At 40.2% G+C, this 20,044-nt stretch overlaps 1 protein-coding gene across 4 annotated transcripts in view; it reads left to right on the forward strand.

The window, feature by feature from the left end:
- CAPN15 (calpain 15) overlaps positions 1 to 20,044 on the forward strand; it is a 114,640-nt gene that overhangs the window by 75,099 nt on the left and 19,497 nt on the right. For all 4 annotated transcript variants that reach the window (XM_031945708.1, XM_031945706.1, XM_031945707.1 and 1 more), the window contains one exon: positions 10,639 to 12,124. In XM_031945708.1, the coding sequence (XP_031801568.1) occupies positions 10,661 to 12,124 (1,464 nt within the window). In that variant the 5' untranslated portion in view covers positions 10,639 to 10,660. The remainder of the gene's footprint in view (positions 1 to 10,638; positions 12,125 to 20,044) is intronic.

The following is a 20,044-nucleotide window of genomic DNA, read 5'->3' on the forward strand; positions in this document are numbered from 1 at the left end:
TCCATTAGTTCCCTTGGAATTTTTGATCTTTTGTTCTTCCAGATGAACTTTGTTATTACTTTTTCTAGATCTAAAATAAATTCTTTGGGAATTAGATTGGTATGGCACTGAATAAGTAGATTAATTTAGGTAGTATTGTCATTTTTATTATGTTAGCTCAGCCTACCCATGAGCACTTGATATTTTTCTAGTTGATAAGATCTGACTTTATTTGTGTGGAAAGTGTTTTGTAATTGTATTTAAATAGTTCCTGACTTTGCCTTGCTAGGTAGACTCCCGAATGTTTTATATTATCTACAGTTATTTTAAATGGAATTTCTCTTTTTATCTCTTGCTGCTGGACTTTATTGGTAATATATAAAAATGCTGATGTTTTATGTGGATTTAATTTGTATCCTGCAGCTTTGCTAAAGTTGTGAATTGTTTCTAGTAGTTTTTTAATGGATTCTCTAAGTATACCATCATATCATCTGCAAAGAGTGATAATTTGGTTTCCTCATTACCTATTTTAATTCCTTTAATCTCTTTTTCTTCTCTTAGTGCCAAAGCTAACATTTCTAATACAATATTGAATAGTAATGGTGGTAGTGGGCAGTCATTGTTTCACCCCTGATCTTATTGGGAATGGTTCTCTTTGTCCCTTTACATATGGTACTGATGTTTTTGGCACATAATTTCTGTTTTAGAGGATTTGAGAAGTCATGGGCATCAGAAAAAATGTGTCATCCACCATCTTGTTGGTCACATGAATCTCTTCCTCCACCTCCCACACTACTTGTGAAAACTGTGCCCATCTTCTTGTACTTCAACACAACCACAAATTATTACCATTTTAAAATACCATTTCACATTCAGATTCTTACAGTAGATGAGTAAACACAATATGCCTTGAACTCAATTAACAACATCCTGGGAATGGACTTTATTATGGTGTTGATTGCCAAGAACTAATGAATAGGTTCCCAGGCTTCCCATGCTTTCAGAGGTTTTGTGGGCATCATTCACTAATTTATCCTGCACTGACTTGCACACAGTGGGTCCTGTAGCATTAGTGCATGTAAGTTCATAACTTAATAGTGAATTTGATATTGCATGGTTGTGGAGGAAGGCTACTTTGGGCACCTATTTCATATTCCCATATCCCTATGATCAGCATTCCCTGTCTTCGCATTGTTTTCACATGACAGATTTGTATGCCTTTTAAAATATTTACTAAGGCTGCCCAGTTCATTTTCCCAACACATTTAAGAGCTTCAACTTGTTCTCACATCCTTATTGATCAAGTTAATGGATGTTGATCATTTAAAGCCACAAATAGTTCAAAATTCTTTCTTTATCCCATATTGTCAACTTTTTCTTTCTTCTAATTTATTTGAGACAATAGATTGTAGAAAGAGCAGTAGTCTTGATGACAGAAGATTTGAGTATAATCCTAGGTTTACCACCTAAAAGCTATATGAGTTGTTAAACCCTTTAACCTATCTGAGATTCAAACTAAATTAGTTGAGTTCTGTTGAGTTACAGAGTTCTGCTCTGTAAATGATGAAAATGTCAAATGAAGTATTTTATAAAGTGTGTCTAGAAATTTGAGAATGTTTTTTGTTGGATTTTTTTACTTACAGGAGTAGAATCAGTTATTTTTATTTTCATTTCCCACCTCTTTTCTCTCTACTGTCTAGTCAAAATGGCAAAGAAATGGCTAAAAATGATGGAAGAACTAATAATAACTCACATTTCTATGGCACTTTACAATTTACAAAACACTTTGGAAAGAGTCTTAGAACATTTGTAAACTATATTGTGAAGCCTAAGGTAATTGAAAGTTGACATTAATTAGAATGAAGACTGATAAAACTGAATCCCATTGAAGAAAATGACTTGCCAGTCATGGGGGTTAGGATTAGAACCTAAATATTCTGACATCTGAAATCAGCATATATACAATACCAAACTCAGAACATGAACATTTCTTCATCCTTATGGATGCTCGGTTCTTTCAGGATGGGCATGGTGGAGAGGAAAGAGACTAGTTTTGGTGTTTCTCTTCTTTTCCCATTCTCTGCTTAATTTGAAGTTGGCTACTTGGAAGCAGGAATCAGAAAGGCAGTAGTTCTTTCTTAGAACTTTGTAATCTAAGAGGCTGACCACCAAGATCTTTTGTTTGACCACAGGGAGTGAAATGATGCTAGTTCTTAATCAATAGTCCCTGTCCTTCCTGTTTCATTTCATTTCTCTTGGGAGTCTTCTGACCCTTATAGGAATTGTGGGAAGATCCCACATGCCACTCCTGTTTTTGCTGAGCTGATAGTTCCTAAGGCTTCTTATTATCCAAACAAAAATTATATTTTTTTTAGCCATAGTGGTAGTTCTTCAGTAGAACTTGGCTGTGATGACTAAACATTGAATGGCCTACCCCTGAAGGCTTGAGCCCCCTTGTTCACAGTTGATCCTGGCCACAAGTGATAGCCTTAGAAAGTTTGGGATCCTCTTTGTGCTCTCCCCAGGAGATACTGAGGACATTTTAAATTTAGTTTGATTAATACTTATTAAGTGCTCTTGGGGCATATAGCATATTATAATATGCTATCCAATTTTAATTCTAGGCTAAAGAAGAGAAGGTCACTATAGGAAAATCTAATTTTCCTTTAGTAGAGAATCCAGTGTTGTAGCTGAATTTTTTTGTCGTAAGAGGTCTTGTTAAGCATTTGAGTCTTCCACCAGGAATCAGAATAAGACTGCCCATGCCATAGTCTTAGAGATTTCCCTTAAGCTGTCCCAATAAAGGGTCTTTGAAGACTAATTGCTTTTTTATTTTATTTTTTGTATATAATTTTGTGGGCATTTATGAAATTCATCTAGGTAAAGCCTATAGAGAGTTATTTACATAGACCAGATGTGTTTCTAGTTCAATTCCAGATTAATAATGATGTTATTTCCTTAGATATGGTCCAAGAGTAAATTGTTGCTAACCAAAATACAACATTATAGTAATTTATCACTAGAGTCTTTTGCTACAAAATAATAAGAAGTTATAAAGATATGATCTTTCTTGTTAGGGTAATTTGGTGGTGAGGAAATAGAACACCTTGAATATAGACAACCAAAGCCAGATATTGCCTATTTCCCATGAGCCAAAGCTATCTCTTTCCTGTTGAAAAGTTCAGGAGGGCTATGGATTTGTACAGTTGGGGTGAACTTATGTTGCTATGTAGTTTAGTGTCAGAAAATGTCTTTTTGAATCTTTCTGCTGAAAATTATTTCCTAATTTTTAATTCTTTTTAAGTGTTTCTCTTCTAAAGATTATTTCCTGATTTTTTTTCTTTTCTGTTTTCTCTTTTCTTTTTTACTTATTTACTGAGTCACAAAGCCATGTTCCAGAAACATATAGCAGAGAAGAGAGTTCTCAGAACCAAAGCATAGAGAATGCCAAGACCCCATCCATAACTTTACCAATCCTACAAACATTCTGGAGCCACAACTTAGAAAGAAATTTGCAAACCTGCCTTCCAGGTCCTTGAGTCCTGAAGTTTGAGCCTGGGAAGGTTTATCACAGCTGTCCACTTCATTCTGGCTCCATACATAGTAATGCTTCTCTCCATTCTAGGTTTTCCCCATCCTCCCTCTGGGATAATGGTGGTTACACTGAATGAGGCCCAGTAATGGTTTTGCAAAGCCTGTGTGCAGAACCTGAGGAGCCATGGGAGAGACCTAGACCCGAGTATTATATCTTGGGATTCAGCAAAAAAGGGATTAATTATCACAGGGGTTTGCTCTGGAGCTCTGGGAAATAATAGTGTTGCTTGAGGGGAAAAACAAATAAGATTTTTTTTTTTTAAAGAAACAAGTTTTCTTTCTTTGTGAACCAGAAGGATTTGTTTGGAATGTATCATGTTAGACAATTCAGTCTTCATACCTTGTTAAGATGAACAATTGATTTTTCCACCAGAGAGAATGACTACAACAGATTTAAAGGATGTTTTGAGGTATGGAAGGCCTTTTTCTCCCCTTTCTCCTCTTCTCCTTATCCTCTTACCTGAATTTTACCATAGAAAATAACATAGAGAATAATTTAGCAAAATCTGCCGTACTCTAGGCAAATACACATTTTGATATTAAAGGTAAGAATCCCTTGATTTTGGATCCCCTTTACCCCCCTGCAGCTCTTTCATGGTTCACCCTTTTTTCACTCAAATTATAAAACTAACATCCTATGAGAACCTATCATGTTCCAGAGCTGCTTTGACAAAGAGTGTATTTGACCAGCTGGTCTCCCTATAAATTGTCCTTATCTGTAAAGAAGTTATACAGTGGAAAGCTCCAGTTCCAGGAGAGAACTTTGTTCTTAGGTCCTTGTAGGTGAAACTGGCATGAGTAAAGAAAAGCATATTCCTTGCTTAAAAGAGAGAAATTAATTCTACTATTTTTTGTCTCTGAAATAAAAAAAAAGCAAAATTTGCAGGAGTTGGACCAAAGGGCACATGCTCCTAACTTTGCCCATAGCTCCTCTTTTCACCTAAACACTGAAGATCTGTGGAACCAACCTATATCTTAATTAAATATAATGGTGTGTTTGTGATAAGTCTCTGTTAGCAATAGAGCAATACAACTGGGCTTAATATTGTTTTCTTTTCCCTGGGAAGTGAAACCAGGTCTGCCCCCTTGTTGCTTTGCTCCTGGCACCACCTCATCCTGTCCCTTCCCACTGAGGCCAGTCTGTCCTGAATGAGTCAAGGGACGTTTGCAGGTATTGATTTGATCTCTACTTTTGTACTATTTTTTCTCTCCTCCCCCACCTCATACTTTTGTTAGATTTTCTTGATACATGGCAAGGCCCTTGGGTTAGGTGGCATTTGTGTTGAAAGCTTGTTATTTCCTCATTAGTTACCTTTTTTAGTCAAAATACAATTGCCTTCTGAAACCTCTGGATTCTAAGCCAGAATGACGAGGATATCTGTCAGTCAGAGATCTAGGAGTATCTAAAAGAGAAGATGGGCTTAGTTAGGTTATGTTGTTTGTTGTCACATCATGATATTATTTCATTTGCTCTTGAACATGAACCTCATTGAGGCTCTGTCTTTACTTGTTTACTCAAAAACTTCTCTGATTACAGAATACTAACACTAGCCTGGATCTCCCGTGACCCCTAGATCATAAGGAAAAAATATAGTCTCAGGGAAATTTAATCTTAATTTCCCAGAAAATTCATTGTAGTTCCCATGTCCTGTTGGATCAGTATATAAACAGAGAAGTCCTGTTCCTTGTTTTCTTTTGCTTTCCAAATGATGTTCTACTTTTCTAAGGTCATTTCCAGATTCATCCTGCTAGATGATGGGAAATGTTAGGGACTGAACAAGCAGTAGTCTCATTTAAAGAAAGGGGATCATTTAAGCTTTGGACACCTTCTGGAGTTATATTGAAGCCATTATAAACAACTTCAAGGATTCCACCCTCAAACCTACATACAGTATGTTCCTTCAGCAAATTCCCTTCTGCCTTCTCATCTTTCTCACTGCTCCAGGACCAGGATTTCTTTATGGTCTCTTGGACACAACTTCAAAGACCTTATGGAATTAAGAAAATATTGGCAAATTAGACTGGTTCTCTGGGCCTTGGAAATTAGCTGACTTATGAGGTCAAAATTGGACATTAGCCATATAGCACTCACCCCAGTGCCTCCTTTCAAACTGAAGCTCTATAAGTGTAAGGGGACCGGGGCTTCATAAAGTGGCAGCCTGATAGGAAGATACAAATTCTAATACTGATTTCCTGTGAGACCTTGGGAAAATGAGGCTAATAACCCTTATATTTCTTGCAGGAGTGTTGTATTCCAGACTCTTAGATCTCCTCCTCAGTATGCATTTGCTTCACTAGTTCAGATTGCTGCTCATTTATACTCCTATCATGGGATTCTTGTCCTGTGTGGTTTCACAGATCCTGCTGTGAGGAACCACCTAATGTATTAGAGGCCTTTCTTTATATCTTTTTCATTTTGAGGGTATCAGCGGAGTCTTTGGGCTAGGTATCAGTACTCCTTCACTTTTGTCTCATGATTAGTTCAACTTCTTTACTAATTGCACATTTCTTAGATGTGAGGGGAGCTCAAAGTCAAGAAGACCCAGATTTTTCCACTTATGACATGCTGATTCTGTAACTTGAAACAAATTATTCAGCCTCTCAATAACTGCTAGGCTATTCTGTTAAAGTTATGGACTGCAGACCAGTTGCCTCAGCTACACGGTGGAGGAAGTTTCTTCCTTAGATGCATCGCACCAATGAAATTATAGATCTGAGAGGAAAAATCCCTTATTTCACTTGTGGACTGTAAGTAATCACTGAAAATACTCTGTAGCATAATATTTTACAAATATACACATAATTATTATTAAGTACTGCATAATTCCCTAAATGCTGGCGTACTCTCTGCTATTCACTTCATTGGTTATCTGTATTGCATCTATTTGCTGCCCAATTATGTATTGATGTCTTGATTCAACAAGCTGACCACCCATAGGTAGCCAGTAGGCATTTTACATCCATTTAGTTGGTTCTGTATGGATTACGAGGTAATCTTATATTTCATCATGGGGACCTTTTCATGTTCTAGAACTCAGGGCCATCAGAACAATATTATTTACAAACAAAATCTAAGAGTCATCATCCTATTCCTTTTGGATCTTTGTAAGACATCATTCATGATGGAAGTAAACACCTTTAGTAAATATATATATCTATGCCTTCTTCATGTTAAAGAGAGTCCCTGAACAGAGTGATCTTCCTCTCTATCCTGTACTACTCCAGGTGCTCCAGAGACCTTGAGAGGGAATGAGCTTTCTAGTGAGACTGGATAACTGTTTTTCAAGAGTGTAGTAGAGAGCACATGTTCTACTTTTCTAAGGTCATTTCCAGATTCATCCTGCTAAGTACTGGTAGATGATGGCCAGACAAGTCTGGCTTCCCTCTCGGAAATTAACTTTTTACTTTTCAATAGATCTAATATCTCTTAGGATTCCTACTTTATCATATATCTCTGTCATCCCTCTTGTAACCATCCCTTGACTATAGGTAGGAGTGGTGAAGAATAGAAGAACCATTTCTACACCTTTGACAGTAATAATTCTTTCATCCTACTAGTTCATCAAGCTCATTCACCATTAGCTTAGAATTGTGGTTTAGGTTAGAGTTTTTGCCATAGACTCTGTGTGTCTGTGTGTGTGTAGTTTATTAGGTGAGTGGCCAATATTTCAAGTAAAAGAGGCACATAAAAAGCCAGCATCCAAAGTAATCACAATAATAACACTGGTCACTGGCCAGGGGATTTTCTTTACTTTGAATATTTGTGTCAAGTGCCAAAAAATAAAGGAAATTCTTTTGTTCCCAGAACCAGAAGTATTGAAGTGAGTAGCCTCCCTGTGGAGTTGCTAAGCAGCAGGTTTATGTTCTTGGAGAGATCAAAAGTGGTGAATTTTGTTTTCCCTCATTCTGTCCCGAAGAAGAGGGAGACTAATCAGTTTTTCCAAGTTTGCCCAGTTGAAAAGCATTCTTGAAATGTATATATATAGGCTTAGTAAATGGGTTCATATAAGGAACTGAGTCTTAAAGCATTTTCATTTTGTATTTCCATAAGAAGTAAACCCTAATTTATCTCTCTCCATCTCTCCCTAAAAGAAATATATATTACTGAAGAATTAAAAATTCATTTTATCACTCCTATCCATTAAGATTCTGTTCCATTGTTTCATTATAGTATAAAAGCAATCATGGCTTCTAGAAGGCTGTGCCAGTAGAATACTCATTCTGGAAAAGCTTTGGCTGTAGATTGGGCAGCAGACAGGTGTGTCTGTCGTTTGAGGACTAGTCTAAGTTCATTCCCAAAAGTATCAGTGAGATGCTAAGACTTTTCTGCCATAACATTATCATACAGTTATCAAAGACCATCTACAGCATTGTAGATTACTTATAATCTGCACAAATTTATATAATACCCACAACAATGAAATCCTGAATCCCTAAGTTACTATATAATTTCTTCTCTGTGATAAGAGTCAGAATGGACCCATACAAATTCCATTGTGTCCCCCTCCCAAGTTTAGAAAGAGAACATGATACAACTGTAGTAAACATCTGAGTCTCGTTGTTTGTTATGATGTAACCAGTACTGATACCACATTGAACAGTTCTCTCTTTGTCCAAATAATCATACCATTGGTTCCTTTCAAGTCTTCTCCCCACTTGTAACCAGCTGTTTGTGGTCTAATGGGATCCAGTCTATAAGTTGAACACCCCACTTAATGGAAGGTTGTTTGAAGTCTATCTGCCCTATAATGTGTCTCATTTGCAAGTGATCCTGCATTTTTTTTTTTTTTTTTGCTATGTACTCCCTGTCTTCAGATTCATGTTCCCTATTTTGTCAACATGAATATGGAGCAAGGTACTTAGAATTTACCTTTTAGAGTTATCCATGACCTTTGACCACAGAATGTCAGAATTAGAGGGACTTGGTTATTTTACAGATGAGAAAACTGAGTCACAGAGAGGAGAAAGGCGATCCTAGTGCTTTGGGGACAGTGCAGTAATAGTTGAGCTCTGTTCTCTTGGCTCAGCAACAATATTAACTTACTACTAAGTAAAGGGAGGCCTCCAGGAGGTCATCATTATTGCTGTTGTTTTGTTATTGTTTATGGTTAAACATTTATTGAACATCAGCTAAGTGCTGTGTAGAATGCAGAATCAGGCACAGCACTTGCCCAGGGGAGCTTTCATAGGATGTAACATTGACAAGGACCTCAGAATTCATCCAGCCCAATATTCTCATTTTGTGGATGGTACGTGAGGTCCAGAGACATTAAATAACTTTCCCGATGTCATACAGGCAATAAGTTGAGTCAGGATTCAAATCCACATGCTCTTGACTCCAGTGTTCTTTTCTAACTCTGCCATGCCAGCGGGAAGATCTAGGGAAGGAAAAGAAGGAGATAGGCTGAACAGGGGGCATCAGGAAGACTCAAGAAAGGCAGTGTGATTTGATGTAAAGAGTACCAAATGTGGACTTAGAAGTTCTAGGTTTGAGTTCTGGCTTCACCACTTTTTGTATGATCTCCGATTTATTTTTCATCTTCCTGAATCTTAGTTTTTTTATTTATAAAATAGAAGGAAATACTTTCACTTTTCCTACTTTGTTGGTTTGTTCTGAGGAAATCAGCTTATAAAATTATTAACATTATCTTAGTAGACTATGAGATTGGATGTGACATTGTAACGTTATCATCATCCAGCTCACAACAGTACAAACCTTGAAGCTACCACTTGGGCCTGGGGTTTGAATAAGAAAGAGCTGGGGAAAAGTCAAGTTAGAAATATCTTGGTCTCTGGTGAAGCATCAAACTAGAACATAGGTGTAGGAATGGGAACAGATTGACCTGGGTTTCTCCTCAGAATGGCAGCTGGGGCACACCTATCTCTTCCTCTGACCCCGTTTTTAGCTCTTTTTTTCTTTGATGTTTCTTTTATGTTCCCCCACTTTGAGTTTCTCTAATTATACTCCCTCTTTCATATCTTCCCCCTTCTTTTACTTGTTCCTACCCAAACTCACCTTCTCTTTATCTCTTCGATGCACTTTGAACTTTGAGTTAGCCACAGCATCTTCCTTTTCCTATCTCTGTCATCTCTAGAAAAACATCCTTGGATCCACAGTGAGGTTGGTAGGGTGAAGGAGAGTGCTGAGAAAAGGAACACGTGGCTGCACCTTGTTGAGGCTTTTGGTCCTGCAGAGAGGCTTCTGCAGCCTTATGGTGGATTGTGGAAATATCATTCAGCCTCTGGTAGATTTAGGGTTTGACTTCCAAAGAGTAGAAGAATCAGAGATTTAGAACAGGAAGGGACCATAGAAGTCCCCAACTCCTTCATTTTATAGGTGAGGAAACTGAGGTACAGAGACAGAGTTTATGACTTGCTTAATTCATACAGCTTTTATGTGCCTGAGGTGGGGGAAAGTGGGCAGCTGAATTGGTTCTTAGTAGAATTAAGCAATTTAATCATGAAGTTGGAAGGGACTTTAGAAATTATTTAGTTAGTAATCTCCCTCCTTCTTCCCTTATGTGATTGTTCATCTTTTCGGTAATCCTTATACATAATAAGCACTTAATAAAATGCTTGCAAATTAATTGATTCTTGAAGACCTCCAGTGACCAGGGAAATCATAGTCTTAGTGAAACAGATTGTTTTGCTTTAGAATAGCTCTAATGGTTAGAATGTTTTTTCTTATGTTGACCTGTTTTTCCCCTGGCCACCCCCAACCTTCCCTTCGGTCTCCTCAAAAAACAACAACAAAACCCGTCTACTTGTTGATCTTAGAGTTTCCTTCTGGTACCAAGCAGCACAAGGGCAGACAGTCCTCCAGCCTGTAATCTCTTCATCTTATTGTCCTTTTCTTCCTGCTAATGTGAATTGGATGTCCTCAATTTTCCTATCCCTAAAGTGCAAATTGAGTTGAAGACTGCCCCCGAACAGCCTGGACACATCTGGACTCCCATCCCTTCAGAATCTTGGGATTGGAGGCCAGCAGTAGGTTGGGAACTGAGTCCTTCCCATTTCCACCATTCACCTATGCATTGGAAATGACCCCTGTTCCTTCTTTTGCAGCCACACCCATTCGCCTGGTTCTATGGCCGCAGTCCGGGAATGGTCCTGTACCCGGTGCACTTTCCTGAACCCTGCAGGCCAGCGCCAGTGTTCCATCTGTGAGGCCCCCCGTCAGAAGCCTGACCTAAACCACATACTGAGGCTCAGTGTGGAAGAGCAGAAGTGGCCCTGTGCCCGCTGTACCTTCAGAAACTTCCCAGGCAAAGGGGCCTGTGAGGTGTGCGGCTTTGCCCCAGATCCTCTGCCAGGAACGTCCCCGCTCCCCATCATCAATGGGGTCCTCCCCAAGCCCCCCACAATCTCAGTGGAGCCCAGAGGAAGCTGCAAGGAGGAAGCAGTGCTGAAGGTGGAGGCTGGGGAGTCGGGAGGAAAAAGCCCGGAGGAAGTGGAGCCAGAGGGTGGCTGGGCCTGCCAGCGATGTACCCTCCACAACACCCCAGTCGCCAATTCCTGCTCTGCCTGTGGAGGCCCACGAAAGCTCTCGCTGCCCAAGATTCCCCCCGAGGCGCTGGTGGTCCCCGAGATCATTACTCCTGCGGGCTTCCATGTTGCCCCTTCCCCTCCACAACCCGGCCTGCCCACAGATCTCTCTGACGCCGACTCCATCTCAGCGAATCAAGATCCAGCTGCTACTGAGCAAGAGCTCCCCAAAATGCCATCATTCAGCCCCTTTTCCCCGACCCTGCAGAACAACCCCGTCCCCAGAAGCCGCAGGGAGGTGCCTCCCCAGCTACAACCACCGGTGCCTGAGGCTTCCCAGCCCACAACCGTCCCCGGTCCCAAAGGGTCCCCCCAGGGGCAGGTCCGAGCACCCCCCACCACCCGCTTCCAAGAAATCCTTGCTAGCAAGCGCCTGAGCGTGCTGGAGGAGGAGGCCGAAGCCAGCCCGCCTCTGTGGAGGTGCCTCTCCTGCTCCCAGCACAATTCCACAGGCAGCTCCAGGTGTGACAACTGCGGTGCCCCCCAGGGCAGTGACGTCATCGACCTGACGGGGGACACCGTCCGCTTCACCCCCGCCAGCCCCTCCAGCCCTGACTTTACCACCTGGTCATGTGCCAGATGTACCCTTAAGAACCCCACTGTGGCTCAGAAGTGCAAAGCCTGTGGCTCCTCCAAGCTGCACGGCTTCCAGGAACATGGGGGCGGGGCCTCCACAGGGGAGCCCACCGCCCACTGCCCGGACTGCGGCGCCGACAAGGCCGGGGACTGCTGCTGCGGCCGAGCCCCCTCTGCCCGGAAGGCCGCTCGGCTCTTCCCCGCCCAGCCCCTGCCACCCCCTGAGTGGGCCTGCCCGGCCTGCACCCTGCTCAATGAAGCGAAGACCAAGAACTGTGCCGCCTGCCACACCCCGCAGGGCTGCGTGGCCCAGCGCAAGGGCGCCAAGCCCCTGACACGCAGGGAGAGCATGCACGTGGAGAAGCGCCGCCAGACGGACGAGGGCGAGGCAAAGGCCCTCTGGGAGAACATCGTCTCCTTCTGCCGGGAGGCAAGTAGGGGGCAGCCTGTGGGCTGGGGGGGGAGGGCAGCCGCCTGCTGGGGCCTTCCTCTTTCCTTGGTCTGATGTCTGGGTTTCTCTTGCTTCTTCCCCCCCTTATTCTTCCCTTAATGTCCCCACTTCTGCAGCTGCCACCCCTTCCTTTCTCTTCTCTCTATCTTCCTGGGCTCTGCAATCTGGCGCTGTCGGATGGGGCTTTGCCTTTGTCTTTTCACCACATTGTAGTTTCACTAAGTGCCCACCTTTGGCTCAGGGCTTTGACCGAGTCACAGAGAAACACCTGAGGTCTTTGGCTGGGTCGCGCAGCTTTCCGAAAGGCAAGGCAGTTCCACCTGTCAGGGACAAGTCCTTGTGTCATTCATAGCAGGTCGAGGTCACATGTCTACTTTTTATCTGGACTGAATGTCCACTGTTGATTTCCATGTGTGAAAAGCAAGCTTTCCCCATTCAGGTGCCCACAACTCACATCAGACTTGTAATATATTCCTGTCACCCCTGGGGATAGTGGGGGAAAGCTGATTTAGTCCCCTAATCTTCCCAATCTCTAGTCACATGGAATCAGAAAGAATCATGAGATCAGAGGAAATTTAGAATGGAGCAGCCTCCAAGTCATTTTAGCTAGTCAACCCTCAGCTTTGGGGGGAAGGGTCTTTAAATATCCCCCAACGTCAGTCCTTGGAACAATTACCAAGCCCTGCCAATCATTCATTTTCAAGTCCTGCAGCTGCAGCAGTTATTTGACTGCAATGTCTGCATTGGATTCGGCCCTCCCCCTCCTGGTCACCCACTGCCACCTCTTCTTACAGGGATGAGTCTAAGAGAACAGAAGCAGCTGTCAGCAACGCACATGCTCAGAACCCCTCCCTACACCCTGACTCACATTTCCATGGAAACAAAACCAGAAGGGAATAGAAGGGAGATGCAGAGTATGATTTTCATGAAGTCCAGTGACTGATTTTTCATGAGCCCGACTGCTTAATTTCCACTGGGCTTAACCCAGCTATATCTGCTTTGGCCCTGTGTACGTCAGCTGAAACTCAGTGTAGTGACTGATCTGCTGTGAGGGAAGTCCACTGTGGGTCCCTAAGGTCTCTCCCTGCCTGCTAGAGTCCCTAGGGAGTGAGGTGCAACAGGGGGCTCCATGACAAAGCCTACTCTGCCCCTGTGACCGGCCTCCTTGCCTGTTTGGCAGGTGCAGTTTTGCTCATCTGCAGCCTAGATATCATTCCCTAAAAAGCTGATCCTGACAGGGATTAGGTCATGTATAGCTTGCTTCAGAGAGAATTGTGGGATTCAACATCTGTAACTGTTGGAGTCAGAATGAGCCGCTCAGCTGAGTTATTCTGTCCTTGCCATCACTCAAACAGCAAAAGACTTTTTTTTTTTTATGTGCTTAATAATTTATTTGAAGATTAGTCATATTGCTACCCTGTTGGTAAGTCAAAATCATTGCCAAGAAAAAGAGCTTTGAGGAATCAGGATGCAGTGTCAGGCACAGCCTGGAAGGGAGAATGTGGGCACCTAGTGTGACTGAAGGGCTTTGGACAAGGTAAAGACCAGTCAAGAAGCCCAGCAGGAAAGCAATTAGAGTCCTCTCAGTTTGCTTTTGACTTTGTTCTTGTGCTAAGAAGGAAATCTGGGGAAATAACTTGCTCTTGGGTATTCTTAGGCATTTGTAGTATGCTGACCTAAAACAAGGCCTGGAATGGGTTCAGCTTTAACAAAAGAGAGATTTTGTTTTTGTTTTGTTTTGTTTTTTAATTCATTTATTTATTTTTAATTCACATTGCTTTATGAATCATGTTGGGAGAAAATAATCAGAACAAAAGGAAAAAACCATAGGAGAGAAAAAAAAAGTGTTTTTGTTTTGTTTTAAAACTGTTTTGGAGAGGAGGAAAATCAAAGAAAGTCTGTGATTCAATGAGGGTGAGACTGATACTAGAAAAAAGGCAGACTTGGCTCAGCTCTCATTTTGCTTATGTATTCTATGCCAAGGACAACAATTTTTTGATTGGAAAGATTAAAGCAAAGATGGCTAATATGAACTTGATCCCAAAATTAGTATAGATTAAAGCCAGAAGGAATTATATCCTATTGGATGAAAAAAAAAAAAACTGGAGGATGTGATTGCTGACCTTTAGCCCCAATCTTTAAAAGATGATGAGAAGGAGCAAGGTGAATGATATCTCAGTTTAAAAAAAAAAAGAGGAGGGAAGAACAAACTTTAGGTTATTGAAGCTGACTATACTTTCTAACAAAAATTCTGGTATATTTTATTGGGGGAATGGTTAGTGAACTTGTGGGAAAGGAAATGGTGATGAATAAATCACCCTAACTTCATCCAGAACAGATCACATACCAAATATCTCCTGTTCTTTTTTTTTTTTTTTAACAAGATTACTACATTAGACTTTAGCAAAGAATTTTTTTTACTTTTTTTTTAGTATTTTATTTTTGTCCTTAGTTACATGTAAAAATAATTTTTGACATTCGTTTTTAAAACTTTGAGTTCCAGATTCTTTCTCTTTCACCAGAATTCAGGCAATTCAATATAGGTTATAAATCTGTAATCATACAAAACATCTCCATAACAGTCATGATGTGAAAGAAAACACAGCCCAAAAGAATGGAGGAAAAAAAGCCCAACTCTCAAGAAAAATAAAGTGTTAAAAAAAGAAAAAGGCATGTTTCAATCTGCATTCAGACACTCTAAGTTCCTTCTCTGAATATGGATAGCATTTTTCTGGATAGCATTATGAAGTGCCTTAAGGATTTTATGATTGATCTCTGAAGATGAAAAGGTTTATCACTGGTATGTTTATAAAATTTATAGAATAAACACAAAGCTGGAAAGGAAAGCTATCTTATATTGGGTGGAATTAGAATACAAAAGATTTATATACTAGAACATTGGAGTGAATCTAATAGAATAAAAGCAACATGAAGATGGGAAAGGTGTTTGACTTAGAGGAGTCAAGAAGACTGAGCTTCAAATCCTACCTCAGATATTTACCTGTGTGACCTTAGTCAAGTTCCTGACTTTGAGTTAATCACTTAGTTTCCTTTTTTATAAAATGGATATAAAAATAATAGTACCTCTCACAGTTGTGACAATCAAATAAAATATATAAATTTATTTGTGCACCTTAAAGCACTATTAAATATCACTACTTTAACTTAATAGCAAACATAAAGTCTTACACTTAGGTTTAAAAAAAAAAAAAAATTCACAAAATAGGAAGGTTTGATTAGTAAACAGTACATTTAGAAAATCTGAGTTGGTCAGCATGTGATAAAACTTCCAGAAAAAGTGAATGCAATCTTAGACTGCATTGAGGAGAGGTGATCACTACAGAGGTGATAGTTCTGCTATCTACCTCTGATCAGACTATATCTAGAGTGTTTTGCTAAGTTCTGTGTACTCTGCTTGAGAAAGGATGTTGACAACCTGGAGATTTTCCAGAAGTCATTGACCATGATGATAAGCGACCTTGAGAACTCTGCGATATGAGTCGACTAAAGGATCTGAGGAAAAAAGAAGACTTAGCTAGAATAGCTCTCTTCAAGTATCAGAAGAAAGAACTGTGATACAGAAAAGGTATTAAATGTGTGGCCTCAGAAGGCAAAATTAGAATCATTAATTAGAAGTTGCTAAGAGGAAAATTTAGGCTTAATATGAAGTAAACTTTTCCAACAATTAAACCTGTTTTGGAAGGTTGTAGATTTCCCCTCATTGGAGGTCTTCAAACAAAGATCAGATGATCATTTATAATATGTTATACAGAGGATTCGGTTCAGACATAGGTTGAACTATATTGCCTACTGAATCCTTTCTAACTTTGAAATTATATTTCTTTGGAGTACCACATCTGAGATCTTCTACTTTTCAGAAGAAAGTGGATGGTAAGTTTTGCTTCAGAGTGTGGGGAAGCCAGAACTCATCAAGTTACAGATACAGTAAGGCAAGATCTCTTGGACTCTGAGGTTCATCAGTAACCTATAATGTTGGGCATGTAAAGGGCCCATCATTTATGGAATGGTTTTTCCCATCCTCCAAAGAACCTACTGAAAGAACTTAAGGCTAACAAAATAAGTGATTCCCCCAATATCATTCAGAAAACCAGCGGCAGAAAAGTTGACTATAAATGTGATTCCCTCTCCACTCCGCAACAGGAGGGCTGCTCTCCAGGATCCTGCAGCTTCCAGAGAAGATCCAGATGAGAAAAGGGCCTCAGGGTCTGGTTATCCAATATAGCAGCTCCTGTGGGGGAGAAGGAGTGAAGAGACTTGTGTTTATTTGTGATCTTAGGCTATATGAAATAAAATAGAAAAAAAAATTTTTAAATCTTATCTATATAGTGGTACCTGATTTGTGCTTTGAAAAGGTAGAAATTTTTAAGAGGAAAGGAAGGAATACATTCCAGACACACACAGGGAACCACTTCTGCAAAAGGAATGGAGGCAAAAAAACAGACTGCTGTGTAAATTAGGGAATACCTAGCAGACCTGTTTAACTGGAATGGAGAGTAGATTAATAATGATGATGATGGTGGTAGCTGACATTTTTCGTGCTTACTATGTGCCAAGCATTGTGCTGAGTGCTTTACAATTATAATCTCTTTTGACATTCACATCAACCCTTGGAACTAGGTGCTATTATTTTTCCCATTTTACAAATAAGGCAAATGGGTTGAAGTGACTTGTCCATAATTACACAGCTCATAAGTTTCTTTTTCATTTTTTGTTTTTTTTGTTTTTTGCTTCTTTTTTTCCCCACATAGGTATTTTATTTTTTAATATATATTAACTTTTTAAATACACATTTCTTTTTTAAATTTTTTTAAAATAATTATAACTTTTTATTGACAGAATCCATGCCTGGGTAATTTTTTACAATATTATCCCTTGCACTCACTTCTGTTCTGACTTTTCCCCTCTCTCTACCCCCTCCCCCAGATGGCAAGCAGTCCTATACATGTTAAATGTATCACAGTATATCCTAGATACAATTAAATATACATTTCTTTATGAATCATATTGGGAAAGAAAAATCAGAACAAAAGGGAAAACCATGGCAGAAGAAAAAAAAAAAACAGAAAAAAAGTGGGTACAGCATGGGTATAGCTCTAAGTTACAGAGGCTAGATTTGAATTTTGATCTTCCTGACTCTAGGCCCAACACTATATACTGCACCATATAGCTGTTCCATAAAGAGGAATCATATAGCTTGAGACTGAAATGGGTAGTTGGCTACCAGACTACAGAGGGCTTTAAATGCCAGGCTAAGAAAAGTGCATTATGTGCTAGAGAGAATAAGGTATCATTGAATATTTTTGTGCAGGGAAAATGATACGATCGTGTTTATGATTGAGGAGTATTGATTTGGCAGCTGTTCAGAGGATTAAGTGGAGAAAGACAAGACCAGATGCGAGGTCAGTCAGTAGACTAATGCAATTGTCCAAACAAGTAGTCCAAGCAAAAGGTAACGAGGGTGTGTACCTCAGTAAAGACAATGAAGGAGGAATATATGTGAGAAATGTCATGGACGTGGATTATTAAGACTTAACAACTGCTTGGATTTATATGGAAATGTCTAACAGGCAATGGGGGACTGGAGTTCAGGAGTGAAACTTGGGTAAATAAACGGATATATAATTTGGGGAGTCAGTCATTTACATGAAGGTGATTATTGAATCCATAAGAGGCAATGAGGTCAAAAAGAAAGAGGATGTAGAGAGAGAAGAAAGCCTAGGAAAGAAAAGGAGAGCCTTAGGAGGGGGAACATGGATGATTCAACAAAGAAGACTGGAAGAGAAGCAGTCAGACAGGTAGGAGAAGAAGCAAGACACAACAGGTGTCACAAAAGCCCAGAGGAGAGGTGCTGCTCAGGAGGAAGATACAGTCAGCAATGTCAGGGGCTGCAGAAAGTTCAAGAAGGAGGAGGACCAAGATCTGTCATTGGATTTCACATGTAAGAGAACAATGGTAACCTTGAAGAAAATGGTTTCAATTGAGTGGTGGGATTGGAAACTAAATTGCATACTATTCAGATAATAGGCAGTCCAGGGGGGCAAGTCTGTGTAAACAATTTCCTTTATACCTCTGCTATGGATGATAAAGGTTAGATCTTACTAAAGATTTGTCCAGGTAAAGCACCTGGGTAGGTCCCACCAAGACTGGGGACAGATACTTGGTATCTGAAAAGAGCTTCCTAGATATCCTGACAACAAAGAGTAGCAAAGAGCACTCGCATTGCTGGAGTTACAGAACCTGAGTTCAAACCCTATTCTGCTACTTAATATATTATTGCTGTCCCTTGTAACCTAAAACAAACCAATTTACTTTTCTGGGCCTCCTTTTCCTAGTGTCTAAATTGTGGAGAGTTGAACTAGATAGTTTCTAAAGTCTCATATAGCTCTTGAGGTGAATAAAAAGCCAGAAGACACATTTTCTGGGTAATTAACAATCAGTTTATTAATTAGATAGCTGGTAATCAATAAATTAATGCTCACTGTTTGTCTCAGTAACCAAAGACAAAACCATGGAGATCAGTAAATGCTTAAATACCTTTAGAAAAAGAGGTGCCCTAACAAGTGAAAATCAACCATGATTGGTGAACAATTAATGAGGGGGTAGGCTAAAAATAGAGAATATGGTTTGGTCATGAGATTCAGCTGCCTCCAAAAATCTGGACAAAGGAATCCATTTTTATCCAGACCACTCTGGTGAGTTTTTCCTTTATAAACTGGATCACCCTGAATTCCTATGGAGGGGAACAATGACCTAGACTTATTTCAGGGCAAGAATTTACCTAGATTAAATTCTGTTTACACTCTAAAACAAATGTAAGGACTTCTAGTTGGGTGGGGGTCCCACCCACGATCTGGGAATTTGGGCAATCTCATCTGTCAGCAATGTCCTTCAAAGATTGATTGACTGGCCTCCTGAGGTTATTCCCTGAATGAGAAAATAGAAGGGAAAAGTCTTAATTCTAATTTAGTAATTAGTTATTTATATAATAGAAATTAATTTTTTTCTCTAAATCCTATTAACAATCTTGAAGTTGAGAGGGGTCATACAGATTCATTCAGTTATTGAAACAATATTAAGAGGAGAACTTGGAAAATCTATCAGATTTACACAAGAAGATATGAGTTCCATTTAAAGTGGGGAGATTGATAGGTTTTATTCTTACTTTTCATTTAATTCACCAAGCTCTAAAGCTCCATGTTCCAGTGGTCAGTGCTCTTCTGATAAATTAATCTCTTTGTGCCTCACCTTTTTTTTTTTTTTTTTTTTTTTTTTTACTTACAAAATACAGCTGGTGATACAAAAAAAGAATTGTGAGGAATTAAAAATAATAAAAGGGCTAAAGAAAGCCCTTTGCAGTTACTGAGTGCTCTAGATGTGCTCGTGTTCAAGAGGCGCTTTTGCAGAAGTGGTCACAAGAGCCTGCATGAAGAGTTCCCTTGCAGGTGGGGAAGAACTCTCTTCCAATATTTGGTCCACATGTGACAAACCCAGGCAAACCCAATTGAGTTTCAGCAGCATGGCTCCCTTGAGACTTCTTTCCCTTGGAAGAGCTCTCTTGTGAAACTGAATACTCCACCCTTGTTCACCCCCAGAATCCTGACAGGAAGCTGCACATTCATCATCCCACCTCCCGGAGCCTAGGGGTGACTCATGTTTCATAGCCTTTTTTACATGTAAGTAACCTGAAACCTTCTCAGGGAAGGTGACTGGCCCTGGAAGAGATAGTGACGGTGGTTGAAATGGAACACAGGTATCCCAACTCTGAGATCCACAAACTTAAATCCTGGGGTCACTCCCTCACCTAGCTAGGATTTCCTGGAAGGCTGTGTGACCTGACTATTAAGAGGTTCATGATCAGCTACCACAAGCTAGGAAGAT

This window comes from Sarcophilus harrisii, chromosome 1 (assembly GCF_902635505.1).
Source record: "Sarcophilus harrisii chromosome 1, mSarHar1.11, whole genome shotgun sequence".
Lineage (NCBI taxonomy): Eukaryota > Metazoa > Chordata > Mammalia > Dasyuromorphia > Dasyuridae > Sarcophilus > Sarcophilus harrisii.